General features: G+C 40.6%; 1 protein-coding gene across 5 annotated transcripts in view; it reads right to left on the bottom strand.

Moving 5' to 3' along the window:
- Nucleotides 1-1709: 1709 nt before the first annotated feature.
- The window catches only part of LOC103358302 (actin-binding LIM protein 3-like), a 55620-nt gene continuing 45107 nt past the window's right edge, over nucleotides 1710-12222 (bottom strand). For 2 of the 5 annotated variants that reach the window (XM_008283211.1, XM_008283213.1), the window contains 6 exons: nucleotides 9289-9318; nucleotides 5326-5384; nucleotides 4769-4838; nucleotides 4567-4574; nucleotides 3778-3858; nucleotides 1710-3327 (listed from right to left, as the gene is read on the bottom strand). In XM_008283211.1, coding sequence (XP_008281433.1) covers nucleotides 3214-3327; nucleotides 3778-3858; nucleotides 4567-4574; nucleotides 4769-4838; nucleotides 5326-5384; nucleotides 9289-9318 — 362 coding nt within the window. In that variant the 3' untranslated portion in view covers nucleotides 1710-3213. The remainder of the gene's footprint in view (nucleotides 3328-3777; nucleotides 3859-4566; nucleotides 4575-4768; nucleotides 4839-5325; nucleotides 5385-9288; nucleotides 9319-12222) is intronic. The other 3 variants (XM_008283214.1, XM_008283212.1, XR_520246.1) reach the window with 2 other exon arrangements.

Raw genomic sequence — 12222 nt, 5'->3', positions numbered from 1 at the left:
AGTTCTTCTTCAGACTTGGTCTGTTTTTGTTTTTTCTCTTGACTCTGTGAAGGCCAGTCTATCACTGTCAGTGTTCTATCAGCTGTGCTTTTCCCCCTCCAAATATGATTTCACTGCATTAGTGGTGTGCCTTGAATCACTGTCATGCTGACAGGTAAACCTGTTTCCAATCTGACACTTTCCAGAAGGAGTAGCATCATGAATCAAAGTGTGTCTGTAGTTTTCAGCATTCATAATTCCATCAGTTCAGACAACATCCCCGACAGCACTGGCAGAAATGCAGTCCCTAATCATGGAAAACCCTTCATCATGTTTCATTGAAGGCCAAAGCATCCCTCTTGTAACTCATCATCTCACATATTGTCAATGACTGGACCTGAATGTTTTCAAACTTGATTGATTGATTGATTGTTCCATGGAATTCTTTTTCATTGATCTTCACTCCAGCCTCTGTGAGCTTTAGCCCTTCAGCTGATTTCCCTTTCCAAAAAAGTGGTTTCCACAGGGGCCATTCCTGATCAAACATCTCTGGACTGTAGAAGAATCAGCTTGGCATCCAGAGAAAGATGCCAGATGCTGAGCAAGTTCATTTCCAGTCTTCTTCAAGTCTCTCAAAGAAGAAACTCTCGTCATAGCATAACAGTCTTCTCCTCCTTCAACTCTTTAGTTTCTCAAATTTCTTTATAACAGATTGAATACCACTTCTTGAGTGTCCAGTTTGTTTGTTGATTCATCCTAAAGATGCAAAATTATGATTTTATATCGGACAAATAGGGTAGCCTTTGGTATTTTGGATAGAATGTTGTGATTGGGACTTAGTCATATATGTTAGCAAGAAATTGGATCCCCTTCATGTGTTGAAGTGTCCCTGGGCAAGAAGCTGAAGCTAAGTACAGAATAGCATCTTGCATGGCAGCATGTGCGTGAATGGCTGAATGAGAAACACATTGTTAAGTAGTTTGGACCATTTATCTTCTAAACTCTTACAATATGTGTTGCTCAACACCAAAACATGGATAAAGACCAAACTTGGAGTCAAAGAACCATACTAAAAAAAATAGCTTAAACAATCAATTTTCAACTTTTGACATGACTTCAATACAACCTTGTGTAATTCACCAGAAGATTAGTGCAGTAAATCATATAATGTCTTCCCAAAAGAGAGCAAGACATGTTAAGTGCAAAGGGACATTACATGAGATATTTTGTATTTTAACCTGTAAAAACTGTTTATTCTGAGGGATTATATTCTAACAGGGTTCCAAACATCTGCTCTATGATTGACACCTTAGAATTGTTTTTGGCCAAGTGTGCCATTTGGTTCCTTAATATTTCTTGACTTTCCCCCCCATTTTTTGGGGGGATCAGATTCTTTTATTTTCTACAATAAGGATGCAGCTCTGTAAACTCTCTGGCCCATAAAAATTATTGTGTTGAACATTTAGAATTAAAAGAAATGCAGGTGAAAGCAATCAAGAGATAAGCCTTTGATTAATTTGCAAGTTATAGTCAATTACAGCTCAAAATTAAACTAATGACACTGCATGTTTCCTTATACATTTGGGCGAAATACTTCAGTCCTTCTAAGATCCTGCTGACCCAGTAACCCCTAAACCAAAAAGTAAAAAATGGAACAAATAACCATGCCCTCCATCCATCACCAACATGTACACTCACGGTTTAGGAAAATTAATAGCGGCAACAATAGAAAATCATTCAATCATTTATTCAGAAGCTGGAGTGACAGACACGGGGCCGTAAAATGACAAATGGGAATTCCAATAAATCAAAACATAAGTTAGTTTGTAGTTCCGTAAACACTCAGCGTGGTAAATGTGATTTATTGTTGCAAACTGTAAACACACACACACACACACACCTACACACACACACACACACACACACATACATACTATACTCACAAACACACTCCGCACGGTTTCAGTCCCTGTAAAAACAGCACATTATTCCACCTTTTACACTCAGTTACAACACTCCTGCACATGGACTGACTCATCTCGTTCTTTTCACCTTCTTTCTATTAAATCTATTTCTGCTCAGGCGATATTTCCACCTGTTTATCACAAACACAAATCTTTTTTTTTTCCAATTTCCTTCTATGATACCTGTTAACTCTTTCTTTCTCTTTCCCCTTGTATCTCTGTTTATCCCTTTTGCACATTCCACCCCATTCCGTTTCCTTAATTTCCTTCATAATCCCTTCCTTTCTTCAGATCCCTACTGAATATCCTCCTATTAGTCACTTGCTGTAATTACACACACACACACATTAAACTGCGCAAACACGATTCAGTCTGGTGGTTTAATTGTTATCCAGCCACTGAAATTCTATGATGTTTCTCGAGTGCAGCTGCAAGTCTGAATAGACCAAAACTTTGATTTCTTCAAATAAAATAAGTGGAGCACAATCATCTTATTGTCAAGTGTGCAGTACTAAGCCCCTGTTTCTAAACTTAACTGCTCTGAGCTCTGAGCCGCGACACAGTTCATTCACATCACATCATATTTCAAAACAAACATCAGTGAACTGTACAGTCTGCTCATGTCATAAAAAAGAAGTCTAAACACTGATATGGCTTCAGAAAAACTGACATCAAAAGTAAACACACAGTTTGAAAAAAAAAAAAAAAGCAGGAGAAAACATTTGGTTTTCAGTGTTTGCACATTATATCGTGTTCAGTAACCCTAATGTTGAGGATCACACAGTGCTTCTTCACTGGTCCTGTCAGTTTATAAGTTGCTGAGGGCAGTGTCTGTCTGACTGGCTCCTTTCTGTTGTCTTCCAACCAGATGTCCTTCACAAACCATCTCCCTCACTAAGCATGGCAGATTCAGTTTGGTACAAAGCATCTCAGCATAGCAGCAACCATATTGCTCATGTTAACACGCTGCCATCTGCTGGTAGGGAGTTGTTGTCCTCCGTGCAGCTCTGTGCTCTCCCTCCACATTCTTCTTCCACTCATGCAGTTTTCCCCCCAGTTTGGCCCAATTGGCTGACTCCATCCGTATTGCTTAAGTAGTCCCACAGCGCGCCAAGAAGAGGCAGCCAACAGTTCTTTTCCTTCTACCACCTCAAGGGAAGAAAAACATTTATTTTGTCCAGTTCTCAGCCCTCCACCGAGACGCAGACATGAGCTGAGGTCAGTAAACCCTTGTGGAAGCTGCACTTGATCAGACGGATCTGTTGATTTCTCAGAAGAGTCGGACTTGTTTCTTCAGTTCATTCTTCTTCCACTGAGCAAGACGGTCAAAGGAGGACATGGACATGCCAAAGACTCTGTAAAACTCTTCTGGTGAGAGGTGGCGCTGTGGGGAGGAAGAAAGAGAGAAGGTCAGAAAACGAGTCGATCATAAACACTGGAGGTATGTTATATTCGCCAGCAAGAAAAACAATGAGGCTGTACCTGTCATCACTTTCTCTACAACATAAGCCAGTCGGCAGACATTCTACAGCCGCTGCAGACACTGAGCATAACATTTCAGCTGCTATGCTCGTCGACTGACCAGTCTGCCCATTAAACACTACAGTCCACAGCAAGTTATTGTTGGAGCTATGGTCATTTAATTAGCAGTCAACATTGGAAGTGCTTAAAGAAAGAGTCTGTACAGGGTATACTGTCCAACATCTGTATTGTGGATTGCAAAGAAAATTGCACCTTTTTAGTTGTTTTCTTTTTGGTTTTCTTCGCTCTTCAATGACTAAATGCTTTCATTAAAAGCAGTGATTCAAGGACATTTTGTCCTGGAGCAGTTTACCTCAAGTCTGGCTCGATCCACGTCACTGGGGAGACGCTGCTGCCCTCTGACTGACACCACCAGGGCTTCATATGGGTAGATCTGACAGCGAGAAAATATGACCAACACAGAGGTGCTGTTTTAATATTTACATTTACAGCTGCCTTTCTTACAAACCTTTCTCACCAGATTGCCTTATAGAGGCTTCAGCTAACATGTGGATTCGATTCAGAGGTTGGTTTGCTTGAAGTTGTTAAAAATATGTTTTTGTCCAGCATTTAAAATACTAGTAATGCAGTTTATATTTGTGTGGATCAGCACCAGACACATGGACCATTTTTTAAACATTTTTGTCTCCCTCTAGTTGCCAAATGTCGAAACTGTTACATTTAGTTAAGGCTTTATAAAGAGGCTTTATAAAAAGGACAATGTGTCTCTGCTTGAAGACTTGACAGAGAAAAAGATTGAGAAAAATCACTCTCCAGCACTGACAAAGTGCTGTGGAGAGAGATCTGTCTATGCAAGATAAAGAAAAATCTCATTTGTGTGTTGACATGGTTCTTGTTATTCTCTGTCTTCTTAATAGAGGGAGACTTGGGGAAAGAGTTTCCACTATAAAGTGGTGAAGCTGTTTGTGAAGTGTTTGTTTATTCATTTCGCTGTCAATAAAATGAGTCAGTCAGCTTCACAAAGTGGGTGTTACCGGCGGAGATGGATTCAGGAACACATCATTCTTATCTATTTTCATTGATCTAGATCTTTCACTCTAGGCTCGGCAACAGTCCTCCAGCACAGGCATCTGCATCTTACCTTGTATTCTGAGAGAAAGGGAGAAAAGACAATATGGTGATGTGTTAGGAAATGTTTGCCTGTGTGGCATGCATTCACTGACATTGCATTTTCATTAATACATACAGCACACTTCAAGTTACGTGCATCAAGAGGGGAGGTAAATCAAGAGAAAACTAGAAGAAATTGGGATAAGCAGATTTAAGCTGTGCAATAGGCTTACCTCTGATCTGCCAATTAACTGCGTTACTGCTGTCGTACTGGTAGTAATCTGCGGCTGCGCTCCCGGGCTGCTGGAACACAACAAGAGCAGTTCAGGAAAACATGGTCGGAAAACATGTATTCAATCTTGATATAGCGAAGTAGACAGACATTTTAAATCAGTGAGGTGTTCTGTCTAATTTGTCACACTGATATAATGGCAATATCTTGCCACTTGTCTTACTTGGCCTCAGGAAACAAACTGATACAAATGAGTTTCAGGTTCAGCAGCAAATGAAGGACTTTGCCATATATTCCAGTGAATGACTACATCTGTCTTATTTTCTCTGCAACTCTCTCTGTTGTGTTTCCATCACTTCAGAGGACATTATACTAGCTTGTATTCACCCTAACCATTATTTACTAAGCCTAACCTAAACCTCAATCAAATCTTTATCATAAAGTCTAATCATTTACGTTATGGATACTTGCTTTCTGTCCCCCAAAAAGGAGGCAAGTCTCTGCAACATGAGTAATGCAAGCATAGACACACACTCGCTAGAAATCATAGTTGCTTACCCTGTTCAGTCCATTCCTCCCGTAGCCTGGCAACGAGGCCGATTTGGCAATGTACGAGTCTGGAAGAACAAACATAAGCGCACAACCGTAAACAAACACCAGAACTATGCAAACTAATACACACACACTCACATTATAAACAGGAGTGCAGCATTTTTCTATTGTTTATGGCACCTTTTGTGATTTTTATTTATTTAAGAAGAATGTGCTCTACAATCTTGCACATTCTTGAATATTGTCACATGCAAGATGACATGTAGGACAATCTCCAGATAAAACTCCACATAGAATTTAGAGTCCCTCTCTGGCTGTTGATTTAAACCCAAAAAAGTCCCAATGCATCACAGTTAAATATCCATCCATCCATTATCTATACATTGCTTAATCCTCACAAGGGTTGTGGGGGGCTGGAGTCTATCTCAGCCGACTTAGGGCAAAGGTAGGGGACACCCTGGACAGGTCGCCAGTCTATCACAGGGCTACACTTAAAGACAGATCATACGCAGTCACATTCACACCTACGGACAATTTTGAATCATCAATTAACCTCAACATGTTTTTGGACTGTGTGGGAGGAAGAACCTGGAGAGAACCCACGCTGCACGGGGAGAACATGCAAACTCCACGCAGAAAGATCCTGGTGTCTTCACCAGGATGCGAACCAGCGACCTTCTTGCTGCGAGGCAACGGTGCGAACCACTGCTCCACCTTGCAGCCCTCAGTTAACTATTCATTTATTTATTGTCAGGAAAACGCTACTCTACACCATGGCGTCCTCTTGACTATGCAGATCAACTGCCTAATTTTCACCAAACCTGCACCACTAACTGCAGCTCAAACACACCAGCTCAACTATGACTCTGCTCAAACACTGGAAAGCAGCTACATGCTACACAGTCCCACCCTGCAAGTAAGTAATGTCTTGTCTAAACCCACATTTTTGAGACTACTATTGTTACAATGGAGTTTCAAGGTGGAAAAAAAATCAGCCATGATGTTGACTACATATTTTGCTCAAGATTTGTCTTTCTGTACATAAAAAAAGCATCAAATAAACATGATAACAAAGTAAAAAAAACTAGATTTTCACTGTAGTGGTTAATTAAATGTGTTCTGCCACTGAAGAGAGAGGGTTTGTAGATGGGGAAAAATAGATAAAAATGAACTTTACCCTGAGCTTTATTGTCCAAGTGTCGAATTTGTTCAAGATAGTAAGAAAATGTTTGGTAAAGTAAATGTGTTTTTATTTTAATTCATGTCTACACTGCCATTGAGTTTTGATTTTGTTTACTTCCGATAATATTTTGATATCATTTTCCCTTGTGTGTTGCTTGTGCCTTTACTTCCTCCCTTTGTTAATGCTTCCCTCCTTTTTTGATGGCCTTCATTAGTTTTACCTGTGTCTCCTGAGTCACTGGTTTCTCATCTCTCTGATCAGTTCTCAGTATAAAGTCTTGTCCCCTCTGTCTTTGCCAGTTCGTCCTGTTTGCCTCCTCATGTTGACCTGCCTGACTCTCCTAGTCTGTTTTTGGTCTGTACATTCAGTTTTTTTGCACCCTGGTTGTTCCTGTGTTTGCCTGCCTGTTTGCTTTCCTCATGTTCTCCCTGCCCCTTTGGTTTTTGCCTGGGCTGAGTTTTTGTACCTTTGGATTTAGTTTTTATGTTATGGACTTTTAGTTCTCGGACATTAAACCATCTTCTATTTGCTCTCTTGCATTTGTTAACAGTTAAAATTTGATTAAAGTTTTCTTTAGTTACTTTCTGCAACCCATTTCTGGTGTCTACATTTGGGTCCTTTTCCAACACTCACCCCGACCTAAACACTAACTGTGGCACATACAGTATATCATCCAGCTAAACCCTGGTTGGCTATTTTCAGGTATTTATGATTATTTGTTCTATTAGGAAAAGCTTACTGAGTTTAGAGACCATTTCCAACCCAGCCCTGATCCACTTCACAACACCTCAACACTGTCTTATACTCATGTTGTGCAAAGATTTTACAAAAAGGCCTCTCATTCATCTTTGTCCTCCAGTCTGTAAGAACATCACACCAGGGGAACAATTCCAACTGCTCGGTACAAGAATTCAAAGCAGAAGTATTCTTGTCACATACTGCGCTTGCTGTTTGAATCTCATGGCAACCGCTAGTTTCTGAATACCTGCCTGAAGGACTCCTGTGTAGAAACATAGGTTCAATCATACAGAGATCAGAAAAATCAGACTGACTTTGGAGGCACCTCACCTGTGGATTAAGACAACTTCTAATTCAATTTAGATATTAGTTGTTTTGATGTCTGGGATCAAATGAGACCTAAAGGTACCTGCGGAAACACGAAACATTTGCAACCCAACATGTTGACACACAATGATTCCTGTTTTTTTTAAGATAAACATTTTATATGTTGGGCTGCAGGGTGGCAGTTGGTAGCACTGTTGCCTCGCAGCAAGAAGGTTGCCGGTTCACGTCCCAGTGGCGACACCGGAATCTTTCTGCGTGGAGTTTGCATGTTCTCCCCGTGCAGCGTGGGTTCTCTCCGGGTTCTCCGGCTTCCTCCCACACAGTCCAAAAACATGTTGAGGTTAATTGGTGATTCTAAATTGTCCGTAGGTGTGAATGTGAGTGTGCTTGGTTGTCTGTCTCTAAGTGTGGCCCTGCGATGGACTGGTTACCTGTCCAGGGTGTCCCCTGCCTTCGCCCTAAGTCGGCTAGGACAGGCTCCAGCCCCCCCGCGACCCTAATGAGGATTAAGCGGTGTATAGATAATGGATGGATGGATTTTATATGTTAATATTAACATCCATCTCCATCTTTTTCTTCCTCGTAACCGATGGTAACTGTCAGCATCCTCCAGCAGGCTTATCGCTTGCTGTGTGTACTGCTGTAACTTTAGCAGCAGAGGGCAGCACAGTTACAAGGATCCTCTAATGTCACTGCTGTCTGGCTCGTCCACTTTCACTTCCCTCCTCTTCGCTGTCTTTGTTTCTTGGCTTCATCATTGATTCTTCCTCAGTCATTTATTCTTCCCTCCTGTTTTTCTCCCTCCCTCCCTGTTTTCTTGCTCTGTCCCTTTCAGTCTCTCTCTCTCTCTCTTGTTCTCTCTGGTGTTGAAGGGAATTAAATTACACAGCGATGTCAAAGAGCCGGGGCGAAACACCATGATGCAGCAGAATACTGGTCGGGATGTAGAGCTACTGTACATCTCCAGGAGATGTTAAACTATAATGAGTTTGTCTTCTACTGTCTGTCTCAACAAGAAATGAGATACAGTCTCATAGAATAGTCACGGTGTATAGTTGTTTCATCAAATTGTGCCCTGATGCCACACAGTGGGAAAACTACTAGCCTAAGCATCTCATTCAGCACTATTTTTGTTGTACAAGTGTTGCTCGATAATAACTTCTGCTATTTGAATCCTCATAGGAAAGGTTTCGGTGGAAGTTTCGCATCATTATTAGAATGCAGTTGGATGCAGACTAATCTGGAGGCCAAGTTGAAATGTTAGTGAGCTAAAATCCACAATGAAGGAGGCAGCGAAGTGGAGAGAATGGCTCAGGAGGTGCATTATATAGATTTTAAGGAGAATGCGGTTAATATAATCACACAAAGTTGTATTTTTATGGCCAGAAATCACATATAATATAGTGTAATGTGCAACAACTGGTTATAAAACAGATGGCTGAGGACCTCAGGTAAGTGACCCTGAATCAGTGCTGCCTCGAAAAAAAAAAAAAAGCTGGTAAATACAGGTCTTAGCTACAGCACCATTCATCTTCCCACCTGAAACCCAAAAGATAGAGGTGTTTGTGTCAGTGTGAGTTGATAATAATCTTCCACTTAAGGCTCTGCTGCTGTCACAGCAGAACCGACAGGATGAAGGAGATAACGGGGAAGCCGGCTAGCTGTGTCGTCGCCCCCGTGGGATGAACACAAGGATCAAAACACATCGATGAACCACTCACCGCTGTCTGCGCTGTAGATAGACCTGGGAGCTGTGGACAGAGAGACGGAGGGGAGGGGGCACAGGACATTTCTGTTACACCAATTTCACACCCTGAAAACAACAAGATCTCTCAGAAGTCATTTGTCTTAAGTCCCAATAATGTACATCAAGAACTTTGCCTTCACAAGAACTTTATGTCAGGGAATCGTTTGCCCAAAAATAGCATAGAAATGATAAAATAGTGTCAAAAAACGATTGTTGTCCCCAGTAAATGGATCCAACAAACAATAACTGGAAAAAACTCTAAAAACAATTCCACAAAGATTTGTAAAATTTAATCAGAGGATAAGTCCTTCACATTAGAGAACACCAGGCATGCACTGACATCCATTAAACATATCATACAACTAAAGAAATCAAAAGTTGTTTGTATATACATTAAAATATACAAACTGTAATGCTGATCAGGTATAAAACATACACATGTATAAACATTTAACACAACGCAGTGAATACAAACATTTAATATAAAAATTCATAGACAAAATTAGAGACAACTCATTCTGTGGGACATAATTGCTACAAATATTAGGATGTCCTCCTCCTCACAAGCATTTATCATCAGCAGATACCTGTAAGTACCTTCCATGAAGAATTTGTAGTTGTTCCCCCCAACACATCTACCTGCTCTGTAAAACCAACAGCCTAAAGCTACAACAGTGTTGCTGCCCTTTTCTTTTCTTTTCTTTTCTTTTTTTCTTTTACAGTAGCTCTACTCTTATAAATTTTAAATATCAGCTGATCTCCTGGTCTGATCCCCTTCTGAGTGTGGATACACGCATATTGGTGTTGGTGCCTGCAGGATATAAACATGTGTAGTATGTGAGACTGTGTTAAGTGGGGTTAATAAATCTACCACACAGTAAAAGTTTTTAGTGGAAGGGAAATTTAAAAAAAAGAAGAAAAAAAAAAGCCAGCTGTTCTGGAACATCCATAAAACATCAGCTGTGCAAGGATGTGTCCCTAACAGCATCAACATGCAGGCATAATCACCATCAAGACCTACACATCATATAAAATATGAAGCACCGAGGGTGCAGCCACGCAGCATCAGGGTTTATACTCGGGCCACTCATGTTAAAAATGTATATGTTTATGGCAACCGGTGCACTTCATAATTTTAATGGACTGCACTGCATCTAGAGATTCATGTGGTGATTTTTCTCATACATGGACACACACATTATACTGTAGGTGCTGGAATCTGGAAATAACATAAGAAATAGATATTTAATTAAAAAAAAAAAATTCCTATATATTTCAATATTTTAACGCGATAATGATGTAACAAGTTTTGCTAACGGCTCTGTGATGCTGTACTGCGATCTTAATGCTAATACAAGCATGGGAAGATACTCATAATGACAACACTAACAGGTTGGAAGGTATAATGCTTGCAGTGCTTATATTAGCTTAGCATGCTAGCACTGTTTTTCTTCTGTAATTCATTTTGTGTTACATGTATGAAAAAAATCAAGTCTGATTGATTGGAAAAGTACAACTGAGGCAGTTAAGAACAATTTTTTAACAACAAATATTACAACTGAACTGATTTTTCTAAAATCACAATTGTCAATGAACAAATCCGTAGCTTTTAGCAACTGCATGACTATATCATGCATGAAAAGTTCATCAAAAATCACCATAATCTGATATCTCTGTTCTGAGTCATAGGCGCTGAGGTGGTGCTCTTATGTGAAGAATAAGAAAGGCCAGTTTTGCACTGAACTAAATTAAACTTGAATAATGATTGTGCCACTTATCTTTGAGAAAAAAATGAGCAAACTGCAATCCATGACTGTGAAGCCGATTTAAATCTGCAAAGTGATTTGTGATTTCCACCTTGGTTCGTGATTGCTTCGTGATGAACTAAAGCTCTGGGCAAATTGAAATTATGGCACGATGACCTGAAATCACCCAGAACCTTCCTGAAGGAGGATATAAATGTGTTTCCCAAATGTCAAGGCAAGTTATCTACCTCTTGTTAAGACATTTCACTAAAAGCCAAAACCCGATCCAGTGGTGGCACTAGAGAAAACTCACAAGCTCATCAAATTTAGGAGGATTCATTCAAAACTTCACAGCCATCCCTGCAACAGTTGCTGAGATATTTCCGTCTTGAACAAAGTGGTGGACCAACTAACTGATGGATGGACAGACAGACAGTAATATATCTGCAGCTATGGACCAAATCAAATCAGGCAAGTGAAATCTCCAAGTGTCAGCTATTTTGTAGGGGTTCGTGTCACTTCTGATATGATGCACATCCCATTTTGGAATTAAACGTGTAAGCGCACACCTGTCAGAATTTTTTCTAATCAGTATAATAACAGCAGACACCATAAACCCACAGCGATTACACTGCGATGAACACACACATTATCCCCACCTCTCTCAGCCTGACCTCCCCGTGCACAGACCTCATTTCACTCTCTCTCCTCCACTCCGTGACCCTGATTTACCTGTAGGCTTCATGTCGTACATCTTCTCTGAGCAGTTCCAAATTGCTTTAGCCTCTAATTCCCTCCCTCTCCCTTATATTTAATTCACTTTCTATCGTGTTCGCTCTCTTTGTGTCTCTTCTGTTGCAACACCCCTTTCTTTTAGTCCCATTTGACCTCCACCTAAACACACTCCCTCCCTCTGTCTCTCTCTTTCTTTCTCTCCGACTCTCTCCATCTTTGTCTTGCCCTTACACATGCTGAATGCAATGAGGAATGGGCTCAATGGAAGAGTTAACACAGAGGTGGGGAACTCCTTCCACTGAGGCTTGGTCGGCATCACAAGCAGATCCACATATTCCTGCTGCTATAAAGGTGACTATATTAATTTCTTAACCGCTAACCTTCAGTGATCACAGCTTAATCACAGCAGCCAAAACCAAAATCGGATC

The sequence above is a fragment of the Stegastes partitus genome, unplaced genomic scaffold, assembly GCF_000690725.1.
Source record: "Stegastes partitus isolate 25-593 unplaced genomic scaffold, Stegastes_partitus-1.0.2 Scaffold302, whole genome shotgun sequence".
Lineage (NCBI taxonomy): Eukaryota > Metazoa > Chordata > Actinopteri > Pomacentridae > Stegastes > Stegastes partitus.
This window is presented reverse-complemented; position numbering and strand designations above follow the sequence as displayed.